At 39.1% G+C, this 21,720-nt stretch overlaps 1 protein-coding gene across 1 annotated transcript in view; it reads left to right on the top strand.

Annotated features, from left to right (window-relative positions):
• Positions 1-21,720, top strand: part of RP1 (RP1 axonemal microtubule associated) — a 296,647-nt gene that overhangs the window by 106,733 nt on the left and 168,194 nt on the right. Inside the window, exons 10-16 of the mRNA XM_084776855.1 lie at positions 568-643; positions 2,033-2,109; positions 2,372-2,403; positions 2,557-2,686; positions 8,786-8,889; positions 10,555-10,731; positions 13,028-13,240. Coding sequence (XP_084632981.1) covers positions 568-643; positions 2,033-2,109; positions 2,372-2,403; positions 2,557-2,686; positions 8,786-8,889; positions 10,555-10,731; positions 13,028-13,240 — 809 coding nt within the window. The remainder of the gene's footprint in view (positions 1-567; positions 644-2,032; positions 2,110-2,371; positions 2,404-2,556; positions 2,687-8,785; positions 8,890-10,554; positions 10,732-13,027; positions 13,241-21,720) is intronic.

Raw genomic sequence — 21,720 nt, forward strand, 5'->3', positions numbered from 1 at the left:
CTATATTGGGAAATGGATCTTTGTGCAGATGAAACTACTAGTAGTAGTTAAAATATTCTATTATTTCCAATAATAAAATTGTATTTTACCCAACCATAGTTTATAAATTGATATGAAATTAAACATTTAAAAAGAGAGTATAACCTTTATATGTACCAATCTTTACCTGTCTGAGTGCTCAGATACAATATTTGCGTAATTGCTCATTTTTTTAACATATCAGAAAATGTAGATTCTGTTTATATAGACTTTCATAGTATTTGGAAAATCTTGTTAATTTTATGGAAATATAAAGTCATGAAATATATATTCTTGGAAGATGATAGGTCTAGAATTGTGAGTATAATTTCTGAAATCAAGGGTATAATCAATTATACTATAGTTATTTGGAAAATCATAATAAAATGTATGTCATAAAATAAAAAATCCTTAAAACAATGTTGTTCTTTTGTTGTATTAGAACGACTTGAGTCTTTCTCATTATCTTCTGTTACAAATGGAAGCAGTAGAGCTTTATGATGACTATACATAGCCATTAATGTTTTATCTTCTTCAATCTGTTCTTAGGAAATGGCTGGTTTCTTGAGGATGTTGTCATTAGAGATCCCACTACCAACCATGAATATGCCTTCTTCTGTCACAGGTGTGTTTACATTGGCAAGTCAGTTCATAGTAGACAGTTCTAAGTTCATATATTGGTGAGAACTAAATAGATTATTGACTACTCCAATTTGTTATATAGAATTTTATGTTTGTGAGGTTATTTTTTATTAATGTAATTTTGACAGTTTATGTGCATATATAATGCACTGTCCCAGTGATATCCCACCTTTTTACTATCTTTCTTCCATCCCACTAACTTCCACTCCCCTCCCACAGGTTGTCATTCTATTTTTGTGTTTTATTTTGTTGTTGTTCGTTTTTTTGTTTTTGTTTTTGTTTTGTGTCTCATTAGATTTAACCAGGCACATGTGCAAGAGTGTGGGAAGCTATTGCCAATGACTCTTTCCTGCAAACATCAATTGTCATTGCTCCACTGGGCATGGTCACATGAATCCCATTTATATTGGAATGTTTACAGACTTGGTCTTGTGCAGGCGACTGCAGCTGTTGTGAGTTCATAAATCCCACAGCCATGTCATTTCTATTATACAGACTTCAAGGCCTTCCCTATCAGCCAGCTCTTTCTTTCTACACACTCTCCCATGATGTTCCTTGAGCCTTGGAAGAGGTAATATGGATGTTCAGTTTATGCTGAGCACAGCGCAGCACAGTTACCTGCTCTTAATACCCTGACCAGCTGCAAGTCTGCATTAACCACCATTCACTACAAAGTAAAGCTCCTTCGGTCAAGTTCAAAGACATCACTCTTCATGGACACTTTTTCTGTTGAGAAATATTATCAATTATCTATACAATCATTCCTTAAGACTGAAATTGAATACTTTGGAAAAGTTTGCTAGAGCTTATAAATGCGGTTTTCATCTTTATACTGTAGAAAAATAAGGGTCAAAGATGTGAAAATGAGGTCTCTTTGATGAGGATACAACCTCTCTTCAAAACAATCAATGTGTATAATAAGTGTAAAATTTAACTATTATGAAACCACTGGCCCTTTGCTAATAGGTCTAGACTGCTGACTTCTCTATCAGTGGTGATAGATTTACTATTTCTTTCAGCACTCATCTTTCCTTTGCTTATGGAACTGATAGGAGCCAATTTCTCAACAACTGACTGTAACTGTTAGGCAAAGAACAGGACCAAATTAATAGCTCAATGGACATAAAGTCTACTTGCGTATTGAAGCAAACATGCGCTCTTCAGCAGATGGGTGGTTCTACCACCTCGCTCACACTCTTACTCTCATTTAAGGGTTTCCTTGTCCACCTGTACTACTCTGTCTTCATTAACTCAGTGCCCGTGCATTTTTCTCATTCCTGCTGTCTGTTATTTCTGACTTGTGAAGACAAATGCCAATGGATCAGGTAAACAAAAAGCTTGAAAATGACTGACACCTATTTTCTTTCCACAGATGGCTGGATGAAGGAGAAGATGATGGTAAAATTGTCAGAGAAATGTATGCTAGGGATAACAGTATCTTCTCTGTGAGTGAGTATCATAAATACACATTTCTTGGAAAATCATGTTTTATCATAACCAAAGAAAGTACAATATTCTTTTTTTCTTTTTTAATTTTTTTATTAATTTATTCTTGTTACATTTCAATGGTTATCCCATCCCTTGTATCCTCCCCTTCTTCCCTCCCTCCCACTTTCCCCTTATTCCCCTCCCTTATGACTGTTTCTGAGGGGGATTACCTCCCCCCTGTATATGCTCTTGAAATTAATCAACTCTCCCTTCATATTTTCAGGGAAGAAGCTAGAACGTAAGAGAAAAGAAACAGTAAGATTTGTCTCAAATGATTTAGTACAAATAATTTTAAGTAGTTGTTTGATGTCTCAAAGAAAAACAGTATGCCCTTTCTGGGAAGGCCTATTGGTTAGTAGTTTCTTCTCTTCGTGTCTTCCCAGATGGTCTCTTTTGTTTATATTTTAGTGGGCTGCTGAGAGCTGGAAGTTTATAAAAGGAAATACTCTCCAGTTTTACAACAAGCTTACTGGAGGGTTTGTCCGTCTTCATCCAGATGGCATGGTTGACGCCGTTGGTGAGAAGACAGACAAATATGGTAAAGTAGTTCTTTCATAAGAAAAACGAGCATGTTATATGTTCACAATTGCAACTGCAGGGAAGTCACATGCAATGAAATAACGTGACTGAGCACTGCCAGAAATACTTTGGATTTGTTGTACCTTTATTTTTATTTTTATTATTATTTTTTTTGCAATTGAAGTATTTCATTGTTTTGTATCCAGAAAATCTTTACTGTTGGCAAATTTTTGAGAGTGAAATATGAAAGGATTTTGGTTTTGAATGAGCAAATCCACTAAACACATAGCAAGTAAAAGTAAAAGAACAATTTGCAACTGGCAGATAGGCGCTTACATCTAGTAGAATGAATAGAGTAGCTTGGTTTAAAAAGCAAGCAAAGGATCAAATAGCAAGCAACGGATGCACATCATCAAACCGGGCACTCAGAACACGCACAGAAATGACTGGAGAAGCCCTGTTGAAGTTTTCCAATTAAGAGTCCTGAGTGGGACTGTGTTTTCTGGGAGGCTTCCCCAGTGAGGCTTCCCAATAAGAGAAAAGAGGACTATAGATTGGAAAACATCATTAAATCATGCACCTACAACATCCAGTGGAAATGGCTGGGGTAGCCCTGAGGAGTAGAAGCTGGAGTTCCTGACTGATAGACGATTGGTACAGCATCCTCACCTCAAGTAAGACCCTGGCTTCTTGTGCCCACGGCAGGCATTTTTAGTGTATTATAAAAAGTAGTAACCCCAGTTGTGTTGTGTTTTCCTTCTACTTGTTCTTAAGGGCACAATGTTTTCCAATCCCTTTCTGACGTTTGCTGTTCTCTGTTGGAGCCAGGCTTTTCCAGGACGTTGAGTCTCAGAAGACACTTGAGATAAATATGCTTGAGTCTGCCACGGGGGAGGGAGGGCCCTGCCATGTTCCCAGAGTGCACTCTCAACAGGCACAAATGACAGCTGGGAGTTCATCAGTATAACATATTATATGCCCACATACTGTTATGGACCCAGTCATATCCATGCCTCGTACACGTAGTAACTGTGCCTGTATAAATATACAGTTTTTGTCCAATGATGACACCACCTAGCCGCACATTTTCAGACTATTTACATCATTAATGAGACACAATGATATAAATTTGGGCTGGACAGCTGTCTCAGCCATTAAAGGCTAGGCCCACAACAATTGTATACATTTATATCTGGAGAGCCACACATATAAAGCAGAGAGCTCTGAAGAGGGAGGTGATTGCAGTTCATCACTAGAGCACCCCAGTCTTAGCAGTTTTCTGGTTCTTCAGACAGAAAATTAACAAAACCTACCAAATTTAAACTTCATTCTACACCAAATGGGGCCAACATATTTACATGATGACCAACAGTCAGAGATACACTTTTTCTTGGCTGCATGTTTTTCAGAGGAGATAATATATTTGGCCATGAAACACATCTTGACAAACGTAAAAGATAAAAGCATGCCAAGGATGCCTTCTGACCATCATCATGTGACACCTTAGCTCAATAGAAAATTTATAAACACAAGAAACTAGTCAGCACATGCCCTAAACGCTATGCGGAAGATGATTTCTTTGGGTATGACTTTTCAGAAGCAAAGGCAACAAATACCCAAGTGGACAAATGGTGCAGCCAACCATAAAGTTCCCACATAGCAAAAGAAGTAGTAAATAAAGAAACAACCTAAAGAACGGGAGATATATTTAAAAACTAACATATCTAATAAAGAGTTAGTATCCAAAATATACAAGGAACTCTGCATGGCAACTAAGTAATGAGAAAAATAACCTTATAACAAAATGCTAAAAGAAAAGCTTGACTAGACATTTTTCTAAAGAAGATGTTCAGATGGCCAAGAAGTCAATGCTCAGAGTCAGTAATCATCAGAGCAATCCCAAACAAAGTCACAATGACATGTCAGCTCAGGCGAGTTCACATGGCAGTTATCAAAAAACAAATACAAAAACAAAAACAAACAAAAAACCCCCCAAAACAAAAACCAGATAAACATGTTGGTGAAGATGTGGAGAAAAGGAAACCCTGTTGGTGGGAATGCTACAGCAAACATTTTGGGAAATGGTAGAGTGGGCCCACAAATATTGAAAGCAGAAACTGACTAACATTAAGTGAAATCACGGTGAAACAGAAAGACTTGTGTGAAACTGGAAAAATACTGCTTCTAGAAGATGGTACTCCATTCTACTAAATGGTAGTTCCAAGAGGAGTGAGTGGACAGAGGGCTGGACATGCCAGGTAGAGTTGATCAGGGGATGTAAATTAAATATAATAAAATATTGTTTAAAATAGTCAAATAGGTAGAGAGAATAGGTAAATGATTGCCTGAGGTCAGAAGTTAGGAGGGAAAAACCAGAAGAGACTAGGGAGTGAAAGATAGGAAATGATTGCCAGTGTTTAAAGGATGATAAAAATGCTCTAAAATTGATCATGGCGATGGGTGCACAACTTTGCTAACATTTGTTTTAAGTGAGTGCATGAACTGGAGAGTGTACATCTCAGGTTGCTTTCTGTGGCTGTGATAAACCCCATGATTGAAAACAACTTAGGGGATGAAAACAGTTATTTAATCTTACAGCATTCAGTTCATTACCAAGGAAAGTGAGGGCAGCAACTCATGGCAGGGACCTGGAGGCAATAGCCATAGAGGAAGATGTTTCCTGGCTCACACTCTCTGGTTTATGCTCAATTACCTTTCTCTTACAAGCCAGGATCACCTGCAGGTGGCTGGCACTGCCGATAGAAGGCAGGGCCCTCCCAAAGCTATCCTCAGTAAAGAACGTTCTCTACAGATATTGCCAGAGGCCACTGGGATGTGGACATTCCCTTGATTGAGTCTACTTTTGCCAGGTGACTCCTAGTTGTCACTATGACAATAAACACTGACTAGGACATTATGTTATATCTCAATACTACACTAAAAAGGGGTGCTGTGTTAGATCGGTGGCCCAGTGGTTAAGAACATTTACTGCTCTAGCAGAGGATTCACATTTGATTCCTAACACTAATATAGTGGCTCATAATCTTCTGTATAGTTAGTTCCAGGGGATCTGACATCTTCTTTTTTACAGGTTTCAAGACATACACGGTGCACTGTAACAGGCTAATTTGTGGGTTCTTTCTTCTACCTTTCTCCACCCTTTTTCTACTCTTTCAACTCACTAATGGTAGTTAGGAGAGAAAAAAACAATAGAGAGGAAAAGAAAGATCCCAGAATATATCAGGGGTCAGAAAGAGGGTGATGTTGTCATTAGACTACTTCCTGCTGCTTAGGGGGTTGGCAAGCTCCTTGGGGCAAGTTTGATCTTTGCCCTCAGGATATCTGATTTCTTCTTGTTCTTTCTTTTCACACAACTACTTGCCAAACTGTGACCCACACCAATCAACAATCAGCAACCCAGCCCATCTCTCTGGGCCCTGACATTTACCTTTTGAAAAGTCCCCCAGAATTCCACATGTAACACAATCACAGAAGCCATGTGCAGCTGGCAAAGCCACGCCTCTGCTAGAGCACAAGGCAACTCATAGGCAGCTGCTGTGAAGCAGCCCCCAGCCCCACACCTGGGATTAAGACAAAAATGTATTTTCATAATATTGCTGTGTTTTTAAAGAAACCGAAATTCTCATTATAGTACACACATGTAGGCACAGGCAAAACACTAACACAAAACTTTTTTTTTTTTTTCACAAAAATCTTATTCTTAAAGGTGTAATAAAAAGTTATGCTAACCAGCCAAGGACAATACAGGCAGTAAACTTCAAACCCCTACCCAGATCTAGCCAATGGACAGGACATTCTCCACAGTTGAGTGGAGAGTGGGGTCTGACTTTCACAAGTACTCTGGTGCCTCACATTTGACCACGTCCCCTGGATGGGGAGGCCTGGCAGCACTCAGAGGAAGGATAGCAGGCTACCAAGAAGCGACTTGATACCCTATGAGCATATACAGGGGGAGGAGGTCCCCCTCAGTCACAGTCATAGGGGAGGGGTGTAAGGGGAAAACGGCAGGGAGGGAAGAATGAGAGGATACAAGGGATGGGATAACCATTGAGATGTAATATGAATAAATTAATAAAATAAAAATTTAAAAAGTTATGCTATTTAAGAAACAATAAAATATAACATATTTTTATGTATTTAAATTTTGGTATTTATGGAATCCTTAAGCCAAATGAGAAATTAAACTATGAGAATATTTGTTAGCACATTTGTAGAAGTGCTTCCCTAATCTTAGGTTATTCCATCATTACCTCATTAGTTCGCTCAATTAGTGGATCATCTGAGCAATATTCCTTTGGGAGTTACTATCGTGAGCTTATTGATGAGAAAATTGAGACAGATAGACAGTGATTTGTTCCAGGTTACTTAACAGCATGTCAGACTTGCGTCAGGATTCCTGCCTCCTAACTCTTTTCTCATTTCCATAACATGCCAATCTTTAGGATTATCTGTAGTTACCAGTATGGCTTATTTTTTTTTTTAGAAAAGTATTTAATTATTAACCATTAAGAAGCATTTTATTTGGTAGACAATAGATCAATTAAGATTAAAAAAAATTCACTTTACATCCTGCTCTCAGCTGCTGCCTTCCTCTCCTTCTGGTCTCCCCCTCCCACACTCTTTCCCCTCCCCCTTCCATTACTCATCAGAAAAGGGGAGCCCCTCCCACCAACCCACCTCAACACATCATGTCGCATCAGGGCTGAGGGCATCCTCTTCCACTGAGACCTGGCATGGCAGTGCCATGAGTGGGAAGTGATCAGAAAGCAGGCAACCGAGTCTGTGTCAGAGACAGCCTCTGCACCTCTTCTAGGGGACCCACAGGAAGACCAAGTTGCCCATTGGTTACACAGGTGTTGGGGGCCTAGGTTCAGTCCCTCCACGCTCGTTGGTTGGCGCTTCAGTCTCTGTAAGTCCTCATTGGCGCTTCAGTCTCTGTAAGTCCCCATGAGCTTAGGTTAGTTGACTCTATAGGTCTTCCTGTAGAGTTCCTGTCCCCTCGAGGTCCTTCTATCCTTTCCCCAGTCTTCCACAGGACACCCTGAGCTCTGCGTAATGTTTGGCTGTGAGTCTCAGCATCTGTTTCCATCCCCTGCTGGGTGAGGCCTCTCGCAAGACAGTTATGCAAGGCTCCTGTCTGCAAGCATAGCAGACAATCATCAACAGTGTCAGGAGTTGTCGCTCTCTCATGGAGTGGGTCTCAGGTTGGGCCAGTCATTGGTTGGACGGTCCCTCAATCTCTGCTCCATGTTTGTCCCTCTACTTCTTGTAGGCAGGGTAAATTTTGGGTTGAGGGTTTTGTGTGTGGGCTGGTGTTCCCCTCCCTCTAATAAAAGTCCTGCCTGGCTAGAAGGTGGACACTTCAGTCTCCATGTCCCCTGCTGCTTTGTGTCTCAGCTAGAATTACCACCATATCCTTTCAGGAGCTTTCTCTCTCACAGGTGTCAAGTGTAAACAGTCACCTTTCCAATTTGAATGGTCTTTTGAACTTTTCACTTTTAAAACTCTAAATTTAAATGAGTTTAAATTTTAAATATATGATGAATTTTTTTTTAAATGTAGGGGTCTGTAGTTATCTTCTTTATCAGACCTCGCTCTTAGCAAAGTGGCCTGTGTTGGTAGGACACATAGGAAAGACAGGTTCAGCCTAGAAAATCAAATTTTGTTGCAAAGAAATGATTCTGTAGACACTGTATTATGTGTCTTAATGTATGTACCTTATATTATCTATGTGTATCTATATAGGGTATAACACACACACACACACACACACACACACACACACACACACACACACACACAACTCAGAAATAAATTTCAGAAACTTATTAGGAAATGAAATGAATCATGGCTCAAGAAGCCATTTATTTTAAAAATTATTTTATTCAAATATGTCATACCTCAGCAAACCAAAGTACATACCATGTATTATGAATTTTCTTATACATTATGGGAGATGTTTTACCTTTTTTTTACTAGTTACAAATATTAAATTGAAATATATAAACTATATTAGTATATATTTTAATGTCTGATTGGAGGAAAAGGAGCTTTTAAAGAATGTACTACTTGTTAAATAATTACAAATATTTTCTAGGTCTCTTTGATGTGATTTTCAACAAAGGGAATATATGCATTTTCCAAAGCCATGAGATGAGGCATCTCTCTCTTACCCTTGACAATGGCTTTGCCACTGGAATGGTGAGTAGCAGACTGGTCTTCACCACTCACTTTTCTGGCCTTACCCTCTTGAGTGCGGGGATCAGAGGCATGCTCCACCATGCCTGTCACTAGTAAATTTTCTCCTTATTATGTGTTTTATATGATGTGTTACACAGTGTTAGTGATTTGAACCCACAATTAGCTTAAGGGAAAATATCATTTTGAATAAACTTTTAATGTCATTTTAGGCCTAGTGTTCAGGCTAAGTGATTCATCAATCTAACTTTCCTTATGAAGTCATTTCGCTTCTGTTTTGGACTTCGGATGATGCCCTGCTTTGTGTTTCATAGCACATGAAAAAGGCCACACTGAACACTTAGTAAATATGATTTGGTGGATATGGACCCTACAGAGTTAAATGAGCAGATGAATAGGGCTGGATCTGTGGTGCAGTGTGGTGTAAATCCCTGTAGCCCCCCCCCCACACACACATGTGCACGCACGCATGAACACAATGCATCAAAAGAAAAAAAGGCTTAAAAGCAATCCCATTATATTTTTCTAAAAAAGAGTTGAGGAAATAATTTCATTACAATTTTCTAAAATAGTAAATTCATATTCACTAGGATATAATTGGCCGGTAGGGAATTCTGTCAGGTACAACTTCCGAGAGAAACCTCTTGTAACTCAGCTATCTGTGGGAAGACAGAAGATTCTGACCTCAAAACAGGCACCCTGGAGACTACAATGGGCTGAGCCCTGAGCTCAGAGTTTACCTGTTTCACATAAGTTTATACACACACACACACACACACACACACACACACACACACATATGGTCCTATTTTATTGTTTAATGCATTTTCTGCCCTCTGTGATATTCTTATGGAAACATATGTGATTTCTTTTTCTTTCTTTCATTTTTCTTAGACAAGGTCTCTCTGTGTAGCCTTGGCTGTCCTGGACCTCACTCTGTAGACCAGCTTGGCCTTGAACTCAGAGATCCACGTGTCTCTGGGCTTAAAGGCATGTGCCACCACCACCTGGCTTTGAATGGTTTCTTAAAGGTCAACAGTTCTGTTAGTATCTGTCAGACATGGCTAGATGAACTTCTCAAGGTTGGTAGACCTAGCGTCTTGGGCCCAAACATTCAGGAGTTATCAGTGAGACCTGCTTCCTCCCTGGGCCCAGAGTTGGTTATGGACTAGGAATGCCCAGAAATGGGAATGTCTCCTTCTAAAATTTTATTTTTGTTTTTGTTGTTTGTTTTTGGTTTTTGTTGAACATGTCAAACATGACCAGGAATAGGAATGTCTCCTTCTAAAGATGTTTTGTAATTTAAAAGCAAAACATAGGAATGAGTCAAAATTGTTGTTTATTTGACTTTTCAATTCTAAGCAGTATAAGTTACAAGGAGTCAAATAGTTAAATGAATAGTGGGGATGAAATGCACATTACATTTCATGAATTTTTCTCGACACCAGGGTGATTTCTATGCAATGGTTTTCATGGATTCTTGCTTCTAAGAATGTCCTTGGAATAAGTAATTGCCAATAAGGCTGGGTAATAAAAGTTACGGTGAGAACGGCATGCGCTGATGCCCATAGTTCAACGGTTATATGGCATATATACGTATGTCAAGAGATTTTAAACCCAATTGTTTCCCCTGCTAACTCAGGGTCGGTTTCTCCTATCCTCTTTTAGGTTGGTGGAGGAGACCTCTCCAAGCTGCGTGTGCTTTATCAGCCAAACCGCAGCGTACTTCTTGAGTCTGTTGTGCTTCCTGGGCACACCCTAATTGTTGATCGTCATGGAAAAATAGCTGACGAGTCATCTGCAGGCTATGCAGAGCGTTCCAAAGAATTCTTGGTTTTTGTTAAGGTAAACTAAAGGAAACCCATCAGAGTTTATAGGTCAAATCCCAGCTCTCTTCTGCCTTATAGAAAAGTTTAGAGTTGACTCTTACTGCACTAATCAGATATGTCCACTAGGGGGCAATGTTGGCATTATCATTCCTTTTACTGACTTTGAAAAGTACTGGGGCCATATTTTACAGTAGCAATGGGACTGATTGGAATAACATCCTATACTTACTGGGCGGGCGTTGGAAGTTAAATTGTGGATGTGAATTCCTAATGGAACATTAGTGACTCTTCTATTGAACTTTCCCAACCATTAGGATCTCTGCTTCTTGATTGTCCGATATGTGTGAGTCTGATCTAATACTTACATTTCCTTATAGCATTTGTTTATGAATTTACTTAAAATTATTCTGATAAAATATGTATATATATGTATAATTAAAGCTATTCTAATGTAATATAATGCCACTCTAATATAGTGTCTCTAATTTATAGGATTGCTTCTGTTTCTTTGGAGAAAGCTTTACCGTATACAAGGCTAAATTTAATAAAAATCATCTGTATTTTAAAGATGAAGGAAAATATCTTCAGGGATATTAAGTTTTGGCTAGCATAGCATAATTAGTAGAGGTCGTATCATGATTCCAACCTAAGCCTGCCTTTCAAATATTTTATCATTATTCTATATAAATATTTCCTCACATTATCTTACTCAAAAACCGTAAGTGTAACTCATAAGCTCAATAGCACTGAAACAAGGGTTTTAAAGTATTAAGCACCAGATCTTTTTCTTTATTTTATACCTTGTACACATCTACTACATATGCACATGTACTACATAGTTTCACATGTACTTTCACTGCATCTTTTATTATTTAACTAGCTTTGAAAACTAGAAACGGAGCTTAAGAAGTAAAGTACAAAAATTTAAGGCTGAAGAAAAACAGTCATCAGCTTTTTTTTTTCTTATGGAAATGTATCAGTTTCCTTTCTGTGAAAGTCAAGGCAGGTGTGATGTTGGAGGGACCAGTGTATGCCACCTGGTCACTTCTGTCATCACTGCAGTTTGGGTGTGCTAGACTCTCTCTCCACTACAAGAACTTCTGTCATCATTGAAGCTATGAGGCTCACACTTTCAGTTTATCACTGAAAAGAAGACACACATGAAATCCGCCAGGTGGGAGGAGTGTAGACCTTGGAAACGCAGTGAACACAGTCCATGTCCTTGTCCATTCCCTCTGGCGTCAGGCAGAGGTGATTACTCAGCGCTGGCATGCAGGCGTGCAGCAAGAGCCTTGCTGACCAGAAACCCTCACCTGACCACTGGGGTCCAGGCTCCACAACTGATGGAGTCCATGTGGCTGGTCTGAGTCTCCAGGCTCTGTGTAGCTAACTGACAAGGTATGACACAAAAGTCTCCACCTCAATTCACACTGCCACTTCTGGCCGGCACGAGGCACCCACACAGAGCCAGACAATTGTGGTCTAAGGGTTTAGGTCAGAAGCAGAAGCAAAGGCTAGGCTCTTTGGGTAATGTTAAGGTCTTTACTACCCTGTTCCCTTCAGCATTAACTTAAGTTGTGTGTATGTCCCTGAAATAGTACTTGCCTGACAGATTTCTATAGGACTAAATGTATAATTTCTCTAGTTACTAGTGTGACTTACTTTTCCTTGTTTTGTTCCCCATGCTCATGTTTTGCAATTTTGAAATTCTACACTTCAGAGAACCCCACATGTTGATCTTAGCCAGTTTTTGTAGTATTAGTATATTTCATATTAAACATTAATCCTATCTTCTTCTGAAAATCCAATTACAATTATGATTATTTAAGTATACTTTAGTTGTATTTGCTCTCTTTTTTTCACTCTTTCTTTTCTTTTTTTTATTGTATGGATAGCATACAATGCTTTCTATAATTCAGGTAAAAATTATAGAATTTCAATCATATTATTCATGCTTTTAATTTTTGCTTTATATAAATATTAAAATTATTTGCTTATAGTGATTAAATTTTCATAAGAGAAATAGTTGTGTTTGTATCCTGCTTTGTAAAGTGTCCATAGCATCTGAACATTACCTTCTCCATAACTAGTTGTAGATATAAATCCACCTTTGAGGTCTGATTCACTGTTACTGCAGTTATTTCTTTCTTTGGTTCATTTTCAGTTACTCGCTGCTGGTAAGCCCCTGGTCCCTGCACTCTCTCTCTCTCTCTCTCTCTCTCTCTCTCTCTCTCTCTCTCTCTCTCTCTCTCTCTCTCGCCACCTGCTCTGAGAGCCTTGTACTCACTGCTTTCCTGTCTGTTTCTCTGCAGGGTGTGTTCCTCAGTAGTGCTGTGGTTATCCTTGCTACAAGCTTGTGTCAGGCCCTGTGTCTACTGCCCAATGGCACCTGCACTGGAGCAGGGAACCAGTCAGAGCAATCCTACTGGAGAGTACATAGAGTCAGCTCTGGGGTTTGCATGTTTGAAAGTGTGAAAACCGCACGAATGTATCTGAGGATTAAGGATGGACACTGTAATGGAACGGTAAGCATCTCTCCTATTCCTACCAGCAAATGTGGGCATTTGTCTGTAATAGCAATGATGACAGCCGCCCTGAGTGTGTTGATTTAAAGTCTTACTTACAGATACATTGGAAATTGGATATTGTATGTGGCATGTTCTCTTTGTCTGGTGTTTCAATAAGTGGAGAGGGTAGCTGTGGGCCTGCGGTGCTTAGACAGAGACTGCCTCCATGGGGATTTTGAAATATTTTATACATATGAAGCAGTGGGACTTGTGCTTGTGTTCAAAGTGGACTGTGATGCCAAAAACTCTGGTTGTGAGACAAGGTCTCCATTTCTTCCCACCTTACCCTGCCTCCTCCCTCCTCCACTTTCTTATCTTTCCCATTCAAGCTACCCTTGAACTCATGACCCTGTCCTCTTGCCTCAGCCTCCTGAATGCCAGGCTTTCAGGCATGTGCAGTCTAAATGAGTGCCTACAATTCTAATAAGCTTTCTGATTTTGCTGCTGTTGTTGTTCTGCAAGCCTGCTTTACAAACCCAGCATCTAGAAAGTTCCATCTCATTGCTTCCTTACTCTTTTTAGTGCCTGGATCCCCTGCACTAAAAATCCCACACACTGTTAGCACATAAATTTAAATTCTAAGTGGCAGTCAGACTTTAGCAATCTGGGGCCTTAGGAAGGCTATTGAAGGGAATACAAATGAATAATTTCCCTGGGTAAGAAGCGTATGTGATTCTTTTATAAAAATTGAGATAGAGCCTCATTATGTAGCCATGGATAGATTGGAACTTGCTACATGTGCCATGATGTCTTGAAACTTAAAGAAATCTTTATGTCTTTGCCTCGAGTGCTGGAATTAAAAGCATACACCATTATTACCAGCACAAATTTCATTTCCATATTTATGCTCTCTCCATCTATTAACATTTGAAACAACTTAGTTTAAATGAATAACAAAACTTATAGAATAAATCTATCTATCTATCTATCTATCTATCTATCTATCTATCTAAAAAGGGTATTTATTAGAAAGGTTTATGGTCTAAAACTGGCTGGTTATGAACAGAAATCCCAAGAATCCAATAATTATTAAATCCTTGAGGCTGGGTGTCTCAGCTGGTCTTCAGTATGCACTGGAATCCTGAAGAATTAGCCTGGACTTGGTTTGTAGACCAGGCTGGCCTTAAACTCACAGAGATCCACTTGCTTCTGCCTCCTCGAGTGCCACTGTGCCTGGCTGAAGAAGTAGGTTTTAATGCTCCTGAAAGAATGGACTTGCTAGCAAAGTGTGAGTAAGCAAAGAGCAAAAGCTTCCTTCTTCCATGTTCTAGCAGAAGACATGCCCTAGATTGTAGGTGGGTTTTCCCATCTCAAAAGATTAGGTTAATGGTGTGCCATCCTACCTCAAAGATCCAGATTAGAAGTAAACCTTCCCACTTCAAGTTAAGCAAAAATCCCTCATAAGTATGCCCTCCATTTGGGGGTTCTATATAATTCCAAATATAGTCCAGTTGACAAACAGGAATGACCATCAATTCCGAAGTTCTTCTTTATTCTGCTTAGTATGACACTTGGCTAAGTGGGGGTGGGAGTACATATGTGAACTTATGTAGATAGTGAGAGGAAACAACCAGAACTTTCCTGGTCCTCCAGATTCCTATCTTAGCTTCACACTGGAATGTAGATATGTAGTACTAAATACTATCAATGCAAAAAGTTTGTGCATGAAAATTCATATTTAATTGACATCCCTATAAGAGCATAATGAAATCAGTTATACTATCATTTCATAGAAGAAGATGCTGATTTGGAGGTAAGGAGTTGAACTGTCTTGCCCATGATCTTTCAAGAGATATACAGGCTAAGTGGGATAAAAATAGGTAATGGTACAGTGAAGGCTTGGACCATGTAAATATGATGTCATCAAATACTCAGCCATTCCATAGGAGGAGTATAATGGAGTTGGTTTCTCTTTATATCAGTAATATACACAAGGTGTTCAAACCTTGAACTAATGTGTGTTGTGCTGTACATGTTGGAAATTAGCAGTCAGAGTTTCTGGGATTGAAATAAGTATAGCTTCAATGTAGAACTTGTCAACACTGGCAATTTGTATATACTATGGATGGCAAACACAGAAATGTGGACATGATCAAAGACCATTTTCAATTTAACTGTCTTATTCTCATTTTAGATGGTACATTAGGCTTTCTAGAACCCACAAAATATACACAATTGTGAGGGGAACTAATTATATTAGGTTGAATAGCAAGATGGAGAGCGTGAAAGAGAGAGGGGGGGGGGGAGAAGCCCATGATGCAGCTCTAGTTTCAGTTCAAAAGTATGATCCTCTGGAGAAACTGGTTATACCAGTCAAGATGAAAAGCTATGAAAACTGGGGTTTGATGTTTCTAGGTACCAGCAGCACAAAAATGCATACACTGGAAGAGTAGGCATGAGCTACCTGTTTTCATAACTGTGGGTCCATCTGGGCCCCCACTATTGGATGCTACTGTCCATGTTCAGGGAAGGTCTCCATTTACATATCAGTCTTCTCTGGAAACTCTCCCAGACACAGTCACAGTGTAATTCTCCAATCCAGTCCATTGTTAACATACAGTGCTCTCCATGGGTTTTTGATTTCTCCTCTTTTTAGTCTCAGTTCCCCTTCTCTGACTCTACCATTTGATGCTTCAGTGTGCTGGTGATCTTGTCTCCATGTGAATAAATGTTCATTGCAAATTTATAGTGTAATCTTTCTATCTTACACTGAGTACTTCCCGTTGTTATATGTTCCTGCTTCTCTCCTGTCTTTTGCTTACCAGTTTTTGTGTGATGACCACATAAATGTTGTTAGGGGAGAAGAATGAAAAAAAGTTATTGGATCCTGGTGAGGTAGTGCAAAGTGTAATCTCAGCACTCAGAAGTTGAGGCAGGATCATCTCCAACTGGACTCCAGCTGGACATAAATACATACATACACACTATATATGTATATACATAATTATATGTAAATATCTTCAACTCTTTACCTTTCCCCAAAGAAGATCTTGATGTTTAACTATAAGGGACTGGTAATCTAAGGAAAGTGAACAAGAAGACGACTCAAATTAAAACACTGGAGGATCTCCCTGCTCCTGGGAAACCATAGGCATGTTTGTTCTTTAGATGCCAAAACCAGGTTCACTCCTGGGGAAATAACCTTCCAAGAGACCCAAACTAGTGTCAGAGCCGGGAATGCTCAAGTCATCCTACTGCCAAGCCCGTGTAGAGGATTCAAGGTGGCAGAATGGAGAAACTGAGTCAACCTTTTTGAGAAGACCTGAGTTAAGTTACATAAAAGCTAGTGATCCAACCCTGTTGGTAGTTGTCATGTGAGTGTGCTGGTCTGAAATGAGCAGGTGAGAGGACACTGTGCAGCTTCTTCTACAGTGTGCTGTGTGTCAATGGCAGAAATATTTTCTCTCTCATTCTGTTACAGATTCCTTGATATAGATTTTCTGAGTGTGTTGGAGTTGAGGCAGGCAACCAGGAACCATAATTTCAAACCAAATATTCTTTGATGCACTTACTTTATAACTTAAAAACAGCAGAGGCATCTGTTTAACTTGCTTCCAAACAATGATGCCAAATAGAGATCTCAATGAAATATACAGTAATAGAGGTAAAGGCACACACATGGGATGGCTTTTCAGAATTTGATATGTAGAAGATTGAAAAAACAAACAAATAAAAAGGAATCAGGACTACGAGGCAGAGATTCACCAGGCCTTTTGAAGATGGGCATGCCACATATTGATTCCGTGTGTTGTTTCTTATAGGTCATTACTCTGAACCCTGCTAAGGCAACAAGTTTGTGAAGCAGGAGATGAATAGAAAAGAGAACGGTTAAGAGAAACCGTAAAAGGGCAAACCAGAAATAGTAGGTCCACAGACATCTGGGTGTTCCTCCAATGCTATATTTAATATCAGTTCAGGCTGCTGAAGTTCCTAGAATGCAGCTCTTGGAAACATGAGTGAGGCATGCTGGGGTAGGGTGGAGACGAGGCGCTGGCTGGCTGTGGGTAACCATTTTTATGATTTTGCTAGTGGGATTCTGTTCACATCCCTTTGCCTTTGCCATGGCTGTGACTCCCAGACCAGGGCAGCCAGAGCATTGGGTTACAAGAGATGACTCATTTATTCCATAGCTACAGTATGGGAGTATTCAGCACTGAAAACAGTACTGAAAACCAGTGCTCACCAGTTCAATATGAACCCTAAGTCATATAAGTCGATCTTTGAGGATGGGCAAGGAAATCTTCCTATGTATATTTTCTAAACCTCTGTGAATACTTTTAGATTAAGATGAGTTTTAGAGATCTCTCTGGCCTATGAATCCCAAGTCAATTCCTTTTGCTCATCTACACCTAGAATGCAGAGTTCAAACATTCTCTGATTTCTTGTTATTTTTGTTAAGAATTTTAAATCTATTTTAGAAAAAAAATTACTGCACGGAATCATCATTTGCAAAGGATTTGAAAATGTAGTATACCTGCCCAGAAATTCAGTGGCTCCGGAATGTTCTATAAATAGAAAAGTGCATTCTCTTCTAGCCAGTGGTGAGTCCCCTGGTATTGGCACCAGATTGCTGAGTAAAATCAAAGGGAGGACAACACGGTTTGAGTGTGTACCAGAAAATAGCCACCACCTCACAGTCACATGGCAAGCTATTTATCAAGTGGTCATTGTCATTGTTTTCATTAGCATCATTGTTAGTAGCAACAGACATCACCACCCCAGATTTGTACCTCCAACTGACACAGGCAAATGATTGTCCTGGGTTTTTTAAAAAAATATATAGTTGTAGTAATTGGCCACATGGAAATGTCTATCCTAAATTTAATGACTTTCCCTTGTCATATCTTTCCTTATCTATTGAAATGTCACAGCTGATAGTTTGAAGCAAAGGTAGATTAATAAGAGAAAAACATACAGGTTTGCTTTATTTAACAGAAAAGCCAATAGGACTGTTTAGCTCCCCATAGAAATGAAGGGCAAAGACCCAGGGATATCTGGGAGAGGTGTGCAAAGGTGCGCAAAGAGCAAAAGGGTGTGGTGTGATGGTGAGTAATAGAGACATACTATCGCCTCTTTTTCAGTGGTGTAAGGTGTGGGGTAGTGGGGACTCAGTGAGGCCTATTTTTCAGTGATGTAAGCTCTGAGTAGTGGGGACTTAGTGAGGCCTATTATCCAGTGGTATAAGCTGGTAAGTAGTAGGGGCTTAGTAAGACCAGTTTTTAAAATTCCTCTTGGAGTCCAGACTCTTCTTGGCTCAGGCTTGTGTCAGGTTGGTGGGAAGTCCTTCTTTTTGTTTTGACGGTTTGTTTGTTTCTACAGACTAGGAGAACTTTAATCATGAAAACATTGTGAAGAAAAGATAAGAGGTTTGGTGAGCCCCAGACCTATCTTCAGGACCCTATCCTGAGCTTCAGGTTTAGAGGAGAGGGCTTGAGCTATGTAGAGTTAAGCAGTACTGGCCAGGATGTGATTGACAATGGTTGACCATTGTCTTATTTCTGGTGCTGAAAGGTAGCTGTTTCTGTCCTTGTTAGAGGGGAGCCTTGCTGCCCTAAGATAATTATTCTAATTGTCCTCCAGGTTGCACACCCCATTGCCTTCACTTGAGAGCTGGTCAGATTTTGAGGCTCACTGTATTGTCATTATCTCAATGTTAGCAGCAGCAGTTAGTTTTAATAAGTATCTCTCCTATAAAGATGCTTATCAATAGGTTCTCCAATTCCTGGAATGGAAGGTAACTGGAGGTTTGGGACAATGACTAGAGTCATTTGGAGACCTTTCTGGGGTCTGAAATAGGATACTATAACAGATGAAAGTAAGATGGGTCCCCTAGTTTTAGAAATGTACTTTCATCCTTGAAAAGGGATGAGAGGAGTTAGTTAGATAATATCAACTTTTCAGCAGATACCCTGAGTGATTAACAAGCTTGCTTGTAGAGTTAAGCTGATGGATGATGGAAAATAAAAGAAATGGATACAAAATGAACATAACGTAGTTTCTAAGTGTTAGTTACTATGTCATGTTTTTTGTTTGTTTGTTTGTTGGTTTTTTGTTTTTGTTTGTCTTTGTTTTGATAGTGGTGGTGGTGGTGGTGGTGATGATGGTGGTGGTGTAAATCATGTTTTCTCACATCATACAATCAGGCATGGTCTAGATCAATTTTAGCCTATCTTTCCACTTGAATCCTTGGCCTTTCACATGAAATCATTGGGATCAGCAAGGGTTCTCCTGGCTGGCCTCCATATAGAAAGTCATTCTGAGCCTACAAATCTTGAGTCACTAATATGAGTCCCTAAGGCTACCTTCTGATAGTACCTGCCACTACACCCTTACTTCAGCATTGGCTTTTGCACCCACTTTTTTTTTTTTAATGGAACGCTTCACAAATTTGCGTGTCATCCTTGCGCAGGGGCCATGCTAATCTCTGTATCGTTCCAATTTTTTTTTTAGTATATGTGCTGCCGAAGCGAGCACTTGCACCCACTCTTTCTTGGTTGTTTTTTCTCTTTTGTTTTGTTTTTGGTTAACATATAAAGAAATGGGTTTTATTGTGACATTTTCATGCCTTCAAATCATTATATTTTTTTTTCTATTCATACTCCCTAGGCTCAGTATCCCCTTCTGTCCTCCTCTTGCTGGTCCCTTTATCCCTGCAGTGTTTACACCTTCTGCTTTCTGCTTTCATGACCCACAAATTCTAGTGCTCTTTCTTTTTTCTTTTCTTTTTCTTTCTTTCTTTTTTTATTTTTTTTGCAGAAAACCTTTTATTGTTTCAATACCAGTTGCATTGTACTGCATATGTAGGCTGAGAGACAGCCATTAAATCTGTAACTGTATAGGACACCTGTGATAATAGCAAGGAGAAAGAGTCATAACATTTACAATGGTTCTTCATTCATTCACATATTTTCTAATATATCTACAAAGTTGGAGAAGTAGACTACCTGCCTTTATTATACAAGACCAGGCCAACACATTTGTTTGGCTAAACTCACTTATTCTAGTGTAGGTAATTTTTTTTTATTATTTTTATTAACTTTTTACATATACATTTATATTATTACACGCATATACAATAAACTATCTACAACATTATAGAGAGTGTTGGGTGACTGCTCAGGTAGCAAAGTGTCTCTGTCATCTTCTCATTTGGGAAGCTGCTAACCTGCATCCTTTGTATACTCAGGTAATTAATTTTATTTCTTCTCAAGCCAGTTGAAGACTGGATAGTTTAGTTTTACAATTAAGCTTAGTGGTTAAGATGTTTTTAGGTCTAGGTAGATGCTTTAAGTTGAAAATGATGAGATATGATAGATATTGGTTTAAATTTAGAATTTTAGATGCACCAAGATAGGAAAGATGCCTTCTTCAAGGTTGCAAAATACAAATAGCCAAAAACACTAAGAATGTAACATTTATATAATTCCTAGTGCCCTTTCTTATTTTCCTTTATACCATTTCTTTATCTCTCATAGTTCCCTTCCTATTTTCATATCACGCACATACATATAAACACCCCCACACACACCCTCCCCACACCATACATTTAAATATACACTTCAAATGTGAAAGAAAACCTGCAAGATTTGTTTTTCTGTTTCTGGTTCATTTTGTTTGTTATAATGATATCCATTTCCATCCATTTTCATGTGAATGTCATGATTTCACTTTTCTTTGTAGTCAAGTAAGATTTCCTGGTGTACGTGCATCAGTTAGTTCTGTGTCTGTAGGTCCACCTGTGGATGCCATCTATACTAGTTCCATTATCTTGTGAATAGTGCAGCATTAAATATGATGTGGCAGTGTCTCTGTGGTATGCTTAGAATTACTCTTGTGGTTTTATAGAGAAGAGTCTCCATGGAAAGTCCATGACTTATAGAAAGAATTTAATAATTTTGCTCGTCTTTAAAGAGTAGCATCTTAATTTGTTTCTTAAATTTAACAAAAATGTAATTATACCATTTTCCCTTTCTCTTGAGGTCCTGATATACCTCCCCCTTCCTCTAAAATTTATGACCTCCTTGCCTTTAATCATTACTGCTATAATAAACATGTAACTTTCACCCCACTGAGGCATTTGCTTGAGTGTAAATGGTTTTAGGTCTGACCACTTGGTATTAGACAATAAATTAGGGGACTCATCCCTGGAGAAGACTAGTGTTCCTTAGCTCAGTCGATGGTTGCCTGCTGCTCTTCATTTGCATTTTGACCAGTTGTGGCTTACTGCAATGGTCTCCATCTGTGGCAAAAAACCAAACCAAACCAACAACAGCATCAACAACAAAAACAACCCCAAACAAACAAACAAACAAATAAAGTTTGTTGATGAGGGATGAAAGCTGTACCTCTCTTTGTGTATAAGGATACAATTTAGACTGTAATTTGTAGCTACACTTGTTGAAAAGTTCGATGACTTCAATAATCACATTGTTGTAGTT

Source organism: Acomys minous (assembly GCF_964271855.1).
Source record: "Acomys minous genome assembly, chromosome: 1".
NCBI classification, from domain to species: Eukaryota; Metazoa; Chordata; class Mammalia; order Rodentia; family Muridae; genus Acomys; species Acomys minous.